Source organism: Rattus norvegicus, chromosome 11 (assembly GCF_036323735.1).
Source record: "Rattus norvegicus strain BN/NHsdMcwi chromosome 11, GRCr8, whole genome shotgun sequence".
Lineage (NCBI taxonomy): Eukaryota > Metazoa > Chordata > Mammalia > Rodentia > Muridae > Rattus > Rattus norvegicus.
The window spans coordinates 67842648-67857342 of record NC_086029.1 but is presented as its reverse complement, the minus strand read 5'-3'; the positions used below and the strand labels follow the sequence as shown (position 1 = coordinate 67857342).

Here is a 14695-nt window from a genome sequence, read left to right as displayed (position 1 = left end):
CTTGGTCGTTCCAACTGGCTTTATTTAAGTTGGTTTCTGTGTATAGATGCCATCTGCAAAACATCTTCCACATCGGCCTCTTTGGACCCCTCATGATCTTGCTAACCTAGGCAATACTATCTAATAAGACACAAGGAGCCCCAATGCTGTGTGTCTAACACACTTCTAAGTGAGAACATGGCTGCAGGACTATAAACTACACGCTAAGCAGCAAGGGCTTGAGAGCAGATGAGGCAGCAGCACACGGTCATGTTTATAGTGGAAACATCAAATTTTCCATTCAATCAACTTATTTTCATATGCTCCAAACTTGAAATTTCTTATATGTCATATGAATCCTTTGATCAACTGACAAACTATTTTATCAATGGTCCCCTTCCAACCATTTCAATTCCCTCAATTCTGTACTTCCTCAGGACACCTGTGTGGCACAGATTTTCATCACAATGACTAAAGGGTACTGGCATTTGATGGGTTGGAATCCATGGATCTCCAAAGCAGTCTATGATGAATAGGACAGAGTCCACAATAAAAAAAAAAAAATTATAGCTCCTAAATTCAACAGCTGAGAAATAAGAAAACTTTGCTCTAAAGGTCTTAGACCTGGCTCTCTGTCAGTTGCAGTTGAATGGGTCCCTAAATTTCCTTCCATGTGGCAAACCCACACTTCCCATCACTTCAGGACTCACAATCATTCCTTTCATAATATACCTCTTGGCTGCTGTGTTCACCAGGTCATTCCTATATCTTACTCGGGAGCTCTTACTGGCCTTAGGGAAAGGCTGGGCTCCTGAGCTGAGCACTGAGGCTTTCTGAAGGAGACCAGTGGTACTCTCCTTGTTAGCTACATTGCTGTGGCTCCTCCCTCCTAGGTCTCGACCACTACAGTACTCATCTGCACCGGTGCACCAGACTGCACAAGGTCCAGTCTGCTTTACGGTCCACTTCAGGGAGTTACCACAAGGTAACAGGTTTACTCAAACTCTCACCACAAACTCAATTCAGGTAGGAAAATAAATGTAATTTACTGTGGAAAACAGTGTATGATCCAAATAGGATACAAATCTTCAGCAGCAGGAGCAAAAATCAATGGGAAAAACAAGCACAAGGTGACAAAAGACTCCACAAGCCCAATGCAAGCCACCAGGTCCAAAACAAACCAGGAAAAACTTAAACTAAAACTGTGTCTCAAGCTTTTAAAGAAAGTAATAAAAATGTTATAGATAGTTCAGATTTTGTTTGAAGAACAGGATTTCACTCTGTAGCCCCAGGTAATATGGAATTTGTGGCAATGATCCCACCTTGGCCTTTCAAGAGCCAAAATTACAGGTGTGAGCCACCATACACAGCTGAGAATGCCATCTGCTGCTCTCTCGTGGGAAGACTCCACACAACATTTCAGACAAGCATACTCAGACTTTTTACATTGAGACTAGAAATATGTAACTTTAAGACTGAACTGAGAACGGGACCCCTGTTGAAGGAATCAGAGAAAGAACTGGAAGAGCTTGAAGGGGCTCGAGACCCCATATGAACAACAATGCCAAGCAACCAGAGCTTCCAGGGACTAAGCCACTACCTAAAGACTATACATGGACTGACCCTGGACTCTGACCCCATAGGTAGCAATGAATATCCTAGTAAGAGCACCAGTGGAAGGGGAAGCCCTGGGTCCTGCTAAGACTGAACCCCCAGTGAACTAGACTGTGGGGGGGAGGGCGGCAATGGGGGAAGGGTTGGGAGGGGAACACCCATAAGGAAGGGGAGGGGAAGGGATTGGGGGGGATGTTGGCCCGGAAACCGGGAAGGGGAATAACAATCGAAATGTAAATAAGAAATACCCAAGTTAATAAAGATTAAAAAAAATTCAAACTAAAAAAAAAAAGGACAGAATTAGAAAATGCATATTTAATTTAAACCAAATTTACAGAAATCCTCACTTTATATTCTTGAAAACATCTTTTGTTTTAATATTTATCATACTAACCCAACCCAAGGCATGTATGCTTACCTAGCACAGTCACAGTTGTAGAGGACTGGGCATTTCCAAGTGGGAATGTGACAGCTTTGCATATGTATTTTCCAGAATCTGAGAAGCCTATGTTATGCAGAGTAATTGTTGCATCATTAAGTGAATAGTTTTTAAACAAGATTCTTCCCTGATACTCTCCCTGAACAGAGAATCCATACTGAGGATGATGCACCGCAACGGTCTGTGTGCTCTTGCCGTGTATCTTCTCCCATGAGATCTGTGTGATAGTCTCATTCACTTCAATTAAACACTTCAAGGACACATTCTTTCCCCACACTGCTGTGACATGCGGCTCCACAATAATTGATCCAGCTAAGGCACCTGCAGGGAACACAGAGCACAGTGTGACCGTGGGACATTTATGTTATCTTAGAACTCACCTCTCCCTCTTTTCTACACACATTTGCATATCTCACCCATCACACACTCACACACACACACACACACACACACACACACACACACACACACACACACACACCCCTGAACAATAAGAGATTGAAAAAGTGATGGGATCTGAGTTCAGTTAAGATTCACATCCAAAGTGACTATCAAATCATTCAGCAATGAGCTCGTAGTGAGTGAACTCCACTGCTAACAAGCTTGGAGCAGATTCTCCCCCAGCAATGAGATTTCAGACCTAGCTGACACCTTGACTGCAGCATTATGAGAAGCTAAATAAAGCAGGATACCTTTGAACCATGGCTAGATACCCTGGTCCACAGAACCTAAGGAGCGTGGGTGTTATTTCAAAATTATCAAGTTTTAAGGAAGTTTTAATACTTATTTGTATAGGATCTTTGAAATCAAATATGACCCAAGTACTTTCCTGTGGAATCCTTCCATATTACAATTCTCTTAAAAAAAAAAACAAAAAAGCAAAAAAAAAAAAAAAAAACCCTAATCTTCAAAATAGACCAACTTCCAGAAAACACTGATGAAAAAATGTTACATTGATATAAAATTGATTACTTCAGCTGAGTGAAGAAAACTACCACAATCGAGTTTAAATTGAAACGACAGCAAACTTGTCCATTGTTCTTTCCTAAAAGCCATAGACAACCATGATCATCCTAAAGGAGACCAACACTAACCACACTGTTCAGTACGACAGACACACTGCCTTTACAGTGCTCATAACACATGGGACCTGACAAAGACTGTGAAGCCATAACCATAACCTGTAAAAACATCTTTAACACTTAGCTTTATGTCTAACATTTTAAAATGAGTTTCTTTCACTCAGAAGGAATGAAAATAATTTTTAAATGCATTCCTTTTACTCAAACATTGTTTTTGTTGGTTTGACAGAGTCTGGCTATACAGAAAAGCTGGCCGTCAACCTCCTGACTCTCCTCTCACAGCCCCACAGTGCTGATTTATAGGTTGGTGCCACCACATATAGCATTCTTCAAACAGTCCTAGAGAAAAGTTTTAAACAGTAGAGATAATATTGTAAAAAATTAATTAGATGGAAAAATGAAGGTACTGATCATTTATAACAGTATATTTAACAGCCTTGAATATTTATACCATAGTTCATTATCAAGCCCTTCTATTACCATTATCCATTCCAAATGTTGATATAACTAACTCAAGCTGTATAATATGCAGTATTCTAAGATATTTTAGCAAGAAGAGGAGTCAGGCATTAAGCCAGAAATTATGGCCAAACTCATGAAAAAGTCTTATGATTTTTATTGGGAAATAGGACAGAATGATCAGATGGGGAGAGGGGGAGGCAGAGGAGGATGAGAAAGGGAAGGACCACTCAAGGAGTCATGTGGAAATCTAATGCAGCAGAAGCTTCCTAAAATATAGACATACATAATTGGAGGTGATCTAAGTGGAACTGCTAAATAATGAGAAAACAGAACCCTAACTAGAAATTCCTCATCACCAAGCCAAGTTTCCAGCTCTGGGAAGGGGTTATATCTAATGGAGTTACTAGCATGATGGTAAGGTTCTAGTGCTGAGGACCACAGTTACACAACTTGGTGAACACCTTCACCTCTACTGGCTGACATTCACGGTGCTGGAAGGTACTCTGCGAGCTACCAAAGGAGAAAGGTAAACACCAACTCTACTACAAAACCTCTGATCTACAACGATGCCCTGCCTGCAGGATGCACTAGTGTAATAGAAGTCACCAACCAATATCTGGTTCTGTTTTAGGACCACTCTGAGACAGAATCTATCCCCAACACTGCTCAGATGGCCATGAAGTGGATACGAGATAGGCCAGGGACCTGGGTAAAACCAAATACAACTGCTCTGCTGAGGGAACATAGCAATCAAATAGCTCCGAAGGACATTCCACTATACTCAGGGATCAGGGTCTTGCTCAGCCATCATCAGAAAAGGGAACAACAGATGGAAACAGATACAGACAGCCACAACTGCCACAGAGAGGGAATACCGAAATCTTGGAACATTCATTCCTAAAAGGGTCTCCATTAATTCCTTCCCCTCTGTGATCAGAGAACCCTAAGGAAGAGGGGATAAAGGACACCAAGAAAACAAGGCCTTCTAGAAACAGCATGACTAAATATATGTGAACTCAGACTGTGGCAGCATGCACAGGGCCTGCATAGATTTGGGTTTGCATGTGGGGTCCCAACATTGAGGAGAAAGTGGATACAAGCCCCCATCCCATTAACTCTTACAACCTGCATTTTATCAAAGCAAAGGCTGCCATATGAGGAAACAAGGTCTCTCAATAACAAGACAGACTTTGCAAAACAGTCACCATCATCACACTGAAATTATACAAAGAAATGAAGTCCTTAAAGATGGCTGCTGTCCAGCAATCACATGGTGGCTCACAACCATCTGTAATGGGATCTGATGCCCTCTTCTGGTGTGTCTGAAGACAGCTGCAGTGTACTCATATATAATAATAAATAAATAAATAAATCTTAAAAAAAAAAAAAAAAAGATGGCTGCTGTCACTGTCCCCATGTTAATTCAAACCAGTACAATAAGTCAGGAAAAGGGAAAACAAAAACATATTTATAAAGCACAGAGTTACTGTGTGAATACCCGATCACTTGAAAGAAAAATCAAGACGAAGCAACAGAGTTAGAGAACAAATAGTTTAACTGCTCACATAACGAAATACATAAATCATAGCTATGTGCTATGATTGATACAACTTGTATAAACTGACTGTGGGAGAAGTTAGACTTACTATCCAATAAATCAATTACCGGCCTGATGGTAAGGCTCTACTGCTGAGGAGCACAGCTACACATCTCAGCGAGTGCGCTCACCTCCATGGGCTGGCATGCACGGTACTGGAAGGTAACCTGACTGACTCACACACGGCAGCGTTCTGGCACGTGCGTCTTGGGACATCCCAGGCTTTCAGCGGTAAGAAACACTCCACTCGGTCTATCTTACATGTTACAGCAGCTGAAGCTGACCAACACAGACAGATCCAACTACTTCTAACTGGACATCCTAATGACCCACAAGAACTAAAGCCTGCTGGGTCACCATTGCTGAAAGAGTATTTGTACAGTAGTAAGCCTGGAGGGAGGAATGTGGAAGGCTAAGAGAAAACAACTAATCCATTCGTTCAAAATGTTTTTAAAAGAGTATTTAAATAGTTCTCAGCTTGACAATAAAGATTAAAAAAAAAGATACCAAGAAGTCTGACATACTGTAATAGACTTGGTAAGAAAAAGTAATCCTCAAGCAAATGCAATTTTAAACTTCTACTTGTATCAGTTTTGTCAGTGGGTCACTGGCCAAGAAGAAGTCAAACACATTACAGACTACAAGCACAGGAGATAACATAGTTTGACTATCGTGAGGAAATGAACAGGGGTGCACACATAACAGACCAACTGTGGTGTTTCTAAACCTTAATGCAAGGCTTTGCACCCACCGCCCATCAAGCAACGAGGCTTCAGTTGTCCTCACACTCCACCGGTTTAAAATTACAATTCTTTTCTTTTGTGAACAGGGTTTTTGCTTCCTTCCAGACAAGACTTAAACATGTTTCCATTTCTATAAACCCACAGGTTATAAACCACTTCTGAATAAGCTTTTCCCATTTGGAACCTGGAAACTGTAGGGGAACAGATTTTCTGTTACCCTGTTACAATTCTTAAGCCAAACTCCTTATCAGAAGACCCTGTTTTCTGGGGGCTGCTCCTGCTGCACAGTAAGCCCATTTTCTGTCCCTTCTTTCTCACGTGAAGCCAGGTTTAACTAAAAAACAAAGGGGTCCTTGAGATGCGCAAATGCTTATTATGAAATACCTCAACTGCTTAAAGTGGACCAATACATTAAGTTCAGAATCTGAGGAGTCTGAGGAGCCATGAGCCGTCGGCAATGGTTCCTACGTAGAGTGCTAGCTTCTGGCAGAAAGCCCACGCTGAGGCACCTACTTCGGCTCTGCATCTCCACGTGCTTACCCGTTAAGCTGTGTGCCATTATCTACCTAGCTAACTTGAATGTGTCATTATCTCAGACACGAGAGCACCTCTTCATCGGTGAAAGTACTACAAACGCACCTTCCAATCAGAGGCGGTACTCGTGTCCCCAGAAGACGAGGCATCTGGGAACCTACAGCTGAAGAGAAAATGGAATACCACATACCGTGACTAGTATGGATTAGTTTTTCAAACGCATGTACTGAAGAGTACACTACAGTGCCGGGTGGAAGTACTAAGACGGCGGTTCTCTTCTTCACCCTTTGCTTCGACAAGTAAAAGAATTTTTCATAAACGATTCTATCTACTTAAATACTATCTTGTACCATAACTTATTTTTTTAACTTCTCACCTACAACTAATTTACACATTTCAGGTATCAATTTCTTTTAAATGTCAATATTTATAAAGTAAGTATTTAAAAATAGTCTATAAATAAAATGTTCTTATTTTAGTCTCTGTCCAAATTAAATAACTCTAAATATCATGAAAGAATAAAGTCTACTACAAATTCCAGTAATTTACAATAACTTTAAGAGCTTTTCTGAAATTGATATGCCTTATCAACTCCAGACTTTAAGAAACACACTTTGAATAAATACTCCGAATTCTTTTAAAATGATAAATATGTCATATCATATTCAAAGACCTAAGGAAAAGGGGCTTTTTAAGATCCTCGACTACTTAAACAGAAATATTAGAATAGTAACATAAAATAAATCACAATTTATACGCTATAAACTCAAATGTTCTTCAAATATGAATCTTTCTCATGCCATCACTAGAAAAGGCAAACTCTGGGGTTATAATCTATACTCTTAGGAGAAACTGTCACATAAAAGTTGAGAGAAGCCAGCATTCTTTCATTCATCAGTTAGGTGTGAAACATGTACTTTATGCCCAACACACTCTAGACGGTCGGAACTCTGCTCGAGCAGAGATGCCAGACTTTAGCGAGTCTACTCCAATTCAGACATAATTAAGGAAATAACATTCAGCATAGACACGGAGGAAAAGGAAACATGGTAAGAAGGTTCACTGTAGGCAGGTGTGACAGATACAAGAGTGATAAATGGAGGTCTTCTTACCAGGAGACTGTAGCAAGGACTTTCAAAGAACAATTCCGGCTCACTGGGGTACAATGAGTGCGGGGGTGACAGAAGGAGAGAGAAGACACAAGGGAGCAGGGACCAAATCAGCTGGCTTTTGTCTTGGGAGAGAAGGGAAACCATGGGGTAGGGATTTCCAGCAGAGATGAGCAAGAGTGTAAAAGAAGCAGATAAGGCAAAGTTACTCCATGGCTTCTGGTCAGCACATGCCGAATGACAGGACATCCATCTATCAAAGAGAACTAGGAAGTATAATTCTTCACAGAGAAAGAAGACTGAGTTCCAAAATGCACTTTTAGATGTCTTATGTTTGAGATGCCAATTTCATAGGGAACAATATGCATAACTGACTGAATTCCTACACACTAACAATGAAAAGTCCGAAAATAAACATTTTAAATACTCCTGGTATTTAAATTCTAGTGCTAGGACCAAAAGAAATGGGGAAAAATCTGAGCAAAAATGTGAAAGCTCTGCACAACTGAAACTAAAAGCAAATGCTAAGAGGAATGTAAAGATCTAAATAGAGATGGGCTCTATCCGTGAGACAGACTGGACAATAAATAAGGCATTATATCTCTCTAAATTGATTTGTACACTTAATGCAATCAAAAATCTTATTGGGATTTTAGAAGGAATGGACAAGATGTTTGTAAAATTCAAATAGAACTGCAAAAGTGATCTTGGCTAGGTAATAATAATTTCTTGGCTATGTCACAAGATTATCCAGTAAGCTTCAATAAGTTGTGCTCTTTAAGACACTCTTGGACGAGCCCCTGACTAAATGGACACAGTAACTTGATGCAAACAGACTCAAACTGGAAACAGCCCCCTTGCTCATCAACATGTAAACAACTTGCAATACATTACACAGTAAAATATTACTTCACAATGAAAGAAGTTTTATTAATTATTAATAAGCAGGTTCTTCAACTCGAAAATGGCAATCTACAAAACAAAACTATACAAACATGGAAATCACTTGTCAGTATCTAACAAGACGAAGCCTTCATTGGAGCTGCACTGCATATATATGCTAATCTGTGAAGAAAGAACATCCTAAAGACATCGTGCCTTCAATCCACGAATGTAAAACCATTTCATTTGTTTAGCTCTTCGCTTTTATCCGGGCTTTAGTAGTTTTCTGCATGTGAGTTTTGTACATGAAAGTTTTACTGGATTCTTATATGAACATTTTCAAGGTGTTCCTATAAATGGCCCAACAGTTACTGAAAAATTTTCTTCATAAAAGTATATTCTGATCTGGTTCCCCTACCCCAGCTCCTCTCTACCTTCCACCCATTTACCTCTGTGCTTTATTTCTTCCTTAGAAAACAGATCCTGCATGTTCATTATAACCCAGTTTAAAAAAATACAATTTAAAAAAAAAGACTTTAAAAGATGAAACTGCGTAGCTTGAAAACCCTGTTCCTAGGAGCTGTGGGTTAATACTGATGAATGCGGCATACCTCCATAAGACAGCCCTGCATGTACCCCAAACAATACAGGTTGGCTGGCATTTCCCTAGTTCTGGTTGCCCACCAGAACTAGATGGTAAGTCCTACTGCTGATGATACAACATACCTTGGATGTAAGATACAGAGAAACTAAAGATCAGCATTCAGTACTTCTTCCTTCCTGGCCGGCTTTCATAATGTTGCAAGATGTTATACAGGCTGATGGTAGAGAAGAGGCACCAATGGTCATATGTGCTTATGAATCCTAAGAATGTAATCCTGCCTATCCAGATTAGATGAGCCTACTTATGCATCAGAGGCATGGCTGGGAAGATCCTATAACTGAGTCCAGTCAACATCTGCTCCTCATGGAAATCAACAGACAGCACGATAAGCTGCTCAAAGACTCATGTCTGGAATATCACATTCCGTGGTGGGTGGGGGCGCTTTCTGCTATTGTATTAGCTATGCTGGCATAGCATTAAACTGTCTTATGTTTAGACACATATCAATTGCTATGGGCAGTTAATCAGACAGCCTCTCTCCAGTGAACAACAGTGATGCTCAGCTCATGGGCCCCTGAAGGGCTGAGAGGAAGCGGCAGCTGAGTGAGTACTCGGCCCTAACCAGGAAACATGTATTCTTCTCTTGAATGTTTAAGCAGCACTGCTGAAGAGAGCTGCAAAAAATGCAAGAGTCAAAGGGAGTGAAAAGGGCTGAAAAACATCATCTCGACGGCATGGCACAGCCACTGTCGTCATGAACTCAACAGCAACATGGACTATCTCGTCTGGGCCTCCCCACACTTGGCCAGGGAAGAGCCAAGCATGAGCAGCCCATGATCACACACGTGGCCCTAGTTAAACTCAGTGGTTAACAAAACAAAAAGACATGAAGCTTGGAAAGAGACTACCCTGGGTTTGACAGGATGGAAAGGGATAAAAGAGTAACTAGACTGCACCGTGTGCCTGAGAGTAAGAGGGGGGCAAGGAGGGAGGGAGGGAGAAAATAAGAATGAAACTGCTAAAAAAAAATTTTAATTAACAATCATTAAAAAAAAATGACCACAGAGAGGCCTGAAGTAGATGAAAAAAATAAAGGTACCACCTAGTCAAGAAAATTAGCAAACTAGATGAAAAGATCAACAATGTTTAGGAGAAATTTAACACTATAGAGAAAAAATGCCAGCAAGGACAATGAGATGATGAGAAAAAAAAAAAAAAAACAATAAACACAGTGAACCTGTCAACCCAAGATTAATTATAAGAAAAAGTGTAATAAAGTCCAGACAATAGTAGTCAGGCATTTACAAACAAACAATAACTAAAGCAAGATCAAATCTAACAAGAAATCACACCCAAGAATATGACCCAAGAATATATGGGTAGAAGTGTTGATATAAAACAGACACAGAAGAACCACAAATAGACATGGGCACAGAAGAGCCACCCCGCAGCAGTGTAGTGGAAAAGTCCAAACGTCAAGCCAGTAACAGGCAAATCATCCAGGAAAGACGTTCCTAAACCATAAAACACCCACAACAGTCCTACCCAAAGAATGAAGGACCTTTACAATGAAAATCTCAAAGTGAGAAAGAAACTTAAGTGCTTAAATTGTGAGGCCTCCCAAGCTCATGGATTGGCAGACTTAATATTATGAAACGGCTGGTACTGAAGACTATCTTCAAAGCTTTGTCCATCAAATGTAAGTGGTATTTGTACACAACTGCAGAAACAATGCTAAAAATCCCATGAAAAATAAGACAACAAGAGCAACCCTGGAGGCATCACACTATCTGACATCAGAGGGTCTCATACGAACACACTAGCAGCAGGACAGCATGTGAGTTAGAGCAATGAGGTAGAGCAGAGACTCACAAACTCGCACAGTGATAACCTTACACCAAGCATGCGCGCACGCACACGCACACACACACACACACACACACACACACACACACACACACACACACACACACACACACCGGGAAAGTAGAAAGAAGACTGCAGACAAAAAGATTTAAACAAAGAGGAAATGAGACAGTCATGTGATACTTGTGACAAGAAAGACAAGGGGACTGATAGAGAAAGGAAAAGAACCAATCAGAAAGGGAAGGATGGCTGAGGAAGAGAGCTGTATCAGAGTAAACTGCAGGTGCTTTAGAGATGGCTATGCAGTTAAGAGCACTGACTGCTCTGCTAGAGGTACTGAGTTCAATTCCCAGCAACCACACAGTGGCTCATAAACATCTATAATGGGATCTGATGCCCTTTTCTGGTGTCTGAAGACAGCTATGGTGTACTCATATACATAAAGTAAATAAATCTTTTTTAAAAAGAGTAAGTGGTAATAATATTTATTTATGAAATAATGAAATAGATTCCTTACTATGGTAAATTTAATTAGGAAAATAAATGTATAAAACCTAGACATTAACTCTTTCATTCCTTAATTATAAATCCTTCAGAGTATAAATGTTTAGTCATGAGCTAACACTTAAGGCTTCCACTTCATAAATGCTAACTGGAAAATTGAAAAGCAATTACCAAAAGTCTTTAAACTATTGAAATTATTTCACCTTATGCTTTTGAACTACAGACATTCCTCATTTACCTCTGACATCATTTCTGTATTTTCCTACTACATAGGTTCTTAATTTGTCCCAAAACTTAGAACAGTTCATGATATGCCTAAATAAATTTCAGTTTCCAAAAAAAAAAAAAAAGCAAACTGCAAATATCAGTAAGGAATTTTGCATGGTATCTGATCTAACTTATTTTACAGTAAAACAAGGGGTTCTTTCCATGTGGCCAGTTTATAACAAAAGCACAAAAAGCCACTTCCTAGATTTGAAAGGACATTCGTCCTGTCCCAGTTGTGTTGTGCACACTCTACATGAGAAAGCTTTGGAAGTTTAGCAGAAAGAGAAACTGGATTATTTACCCAGTCTTTCCAGACTCCCAAGACTTCCAGATACCGAGGCAGAGAAAGGCTATGTATGGTTCACAAGTCGGCACTACATCTACCAGAGGCAAACGGCCTAGGGGTTCATGGTAATTACAAGACACTTCCTTCGGTGCCTGAGAGGGTTAGTACTGTCATTTTGACAGGCTGCAGACTTACTCACCATGGAGACAGGTTTATAGGCATATCTATGAGGAGTCATCTAGATTTGGTGAGGTCAAGTGGGAACTAATGTCTGTGGTACCATCCACTGGGTGGGCTATGGTTCCAAGTGTAAGAAAGTAGCTGAGAACAGCACCATCTCTGCTTCCTGACTGCATGTGACAAGCTTCCCTGAGGCCCTGCTGCCATGACTTCCCTATGGCGGTCTGTACCCAGGACTTAAGAGCCAAAGCAAGCCTTTGCTTCCTTAAGCTGCTTGTCAACATATTTTGTCACAGTATTGTTGTTTTTAAATAATAAAATTAGTTAAAAACTAAGTTTTATCCATAACAAAATTTGTATTCCACAATATTTCAGTGACAACCAAGCAATTTTCAATCAAATGAATAATTTTTAACCACACTTTTGTGTGGAACCCACTTCTGACTTCTTCCTTTTGGTCTTGTACTTCTGATTTTAAGTGTGCGGTAGATAAAAGGAAGCAGGGATATATAAATAAGCAACAACCATCTCATAAGCACCAGAGAAAGAACTAGTGCTTTCAAGACAATAATCTAGTATTAAGTTTTATTTATATCAAGTTTTTGTGTTGATTAAATGCACAATTGTATATACACATTAACATGAATGAATAATCGAGAACCCTACCAAGTGTTATGGACAGAATCCCCACAGAAGTACACAGAGCTCACAGTTCAGTGGTATACTTTCCAGATACTAATCAGATATAAAACTGTGCATGGGATCGGCAACATGAGCCCTGGTGGGTAAAGCTACTTGCCACCAAGCCTAACGGTCTGAGCCAAACTTCAGAGATGACATGGTGGAGAGGAGAACCAATTTCACAGTCTCTGACTTCCACAGAGGCCTGCTATAGAAGGGTACACACATGCACATACCACACATGCACACCTCTTCCCACATCCATAAATATAAAATGTTTAAAGTGTAGGTAACAAATATGAAAACAAACTACATTGCATTCACGAACATACAAATTATCCCTAACACTGGGTACAGAAGTCTATCTTACCACTTAAAAGATATCAATGTCACCACCTAACAAAGCCTCAACAAAATATAAAACACTCAAACACAAGAATGAGTACTAAGCACCAAGAATTAGTGAATTTGAGGTTCAGATAAAAGTAGGTGGATTCTACAGTGCACCACCCTGCTTTCCTTCTAAGCCTGGAATGTGGGCATCTATTAAGCAAGGAAGCACTGAGTCTCAAACAAGCTTCAATGGTTAGTGACATTTCATATGTGCCATCACAGCTTTTCCTGTGACAATCAAGTGTATCCTGTGGGACTATAGGAAGGCACTCTGGAAGCTTGTGCCTGATTTTCCCCAGATTGCCTTATGACCCGACCCCCCCCCCACCCCTGCTAATAATAATGCTCATACTGTCTTGCCGTAATAACTTGCAGCCTTAAGAATGAAAATATGCTGAGTCCTAAAGATTTCCTGAAAAACCTAACATAGCTTTTAAGAAAGCAAGCATTTGGTCATGGGCAGAGGGGAGGGGAGCTCCAGGGTGTCTATGGGGGTGACTCTAGCTGAAAGATCCTGAAGTAGCCACTTTCTGTAGCAAGGCAGGATTCCCAGTGGAGGGATTAGGACATGCAACCTACCCATAAAACCTCTTACCCAAAATATGTCTTCCCTACAAGATGTGCAGGGACAGAGACAGAGCAGAGATGGAGAGAATGGCTGACCAATGACTGCCACAAGTTGAGACCTACCCCATGGGAAAGAACCAGTTCCTGACACTATTAATAATACTGTTATGCTTGCAGACAAGAACCTAGCATAACTGTCCTCTGAGAGGCTCTACCCAGCAGCCAGTGAAAACAAATCCAGAGATCTACAGCCAAACATTAAATGGAGCTCGGGAAATCTTGTGGAAGAGTTGGGGGAAGAATTGAGGGGAACCAAAGGGGACAAGAACTCCACAGGAAGACCATCACAGTCGACTAACTTGGACCCCAGAGACTGAACCACCAAAGAGCAAAAATGGGCTGGACTAGGCCCTCTGCACATATGTAGCATTAAGCAACTTGGTCTTTCTGCAGGTTCCCCAACAACTGGCTGTCCCTTAATCTGTTGCCTACCTGTGGATCCAGTTCCCCTAACTGGGCTCTTGTCTGGCCTCAGAGGGAGAGGATGCACCTAGCCAGCCCTCAGTGACTTGATAAGAAAAAGTAAATGAGGGGAGGTCCTTCTTAGAGGAGAAGGGAAGGAGGGAGTGGGGAGAATATATGTGAGAGGTAACTAGGAGAAAAGGAGGCTGATACTGGGAAGCAACACTAGTTAATTAGTTAGTTAGTTAAAAAAAAGAAAGCAAGCATTAATTAGTGTGCTCTTCCCTGGGCCTGAAAACATACACACACAAGTAACATCATACCGGCCAAACAGGTTGCATTTATTTAAGGTATATAATACACATTTAGAAATGTATATACATATATGTAAAGAATATTAAAAAGAAACCATGAATTTGAAGAGAAAGGTACATGGTGAGAGAG

The 14695-nt window shown here is 40.5% G+C and overlaps 1 protein-coding gene across 12 annotated transcripts in view; it reads right to left on the bottom strand.

Annotated features, from left to right (window-relative positions):
• The window catches only part of Nectin3 (nectin cell adhesion molecule 3), a 106704-nt gene that overhangs the window by 74657 nt on the left and 17352 nt on the right, over nt 1-14695 (bottom strand). For 11 of the 12 annotated variants that reach the window (XM_063270401.1, XM_063270400.1, XM_063270399.1 and 8 more), the window contains one exon: nt 2012-2353. In XM_063270401.1, the coding sequence (XP_063126471.1) occupies nt 2012-2353 (342 nt within the window). Of the gene's footprint in view, nt 1-2011; nt 2354-9167; nt 9255-14695 lie in introns of those variants that run through there. The other variant, XM_063270403.1, reaches the window with a different exon arrangement.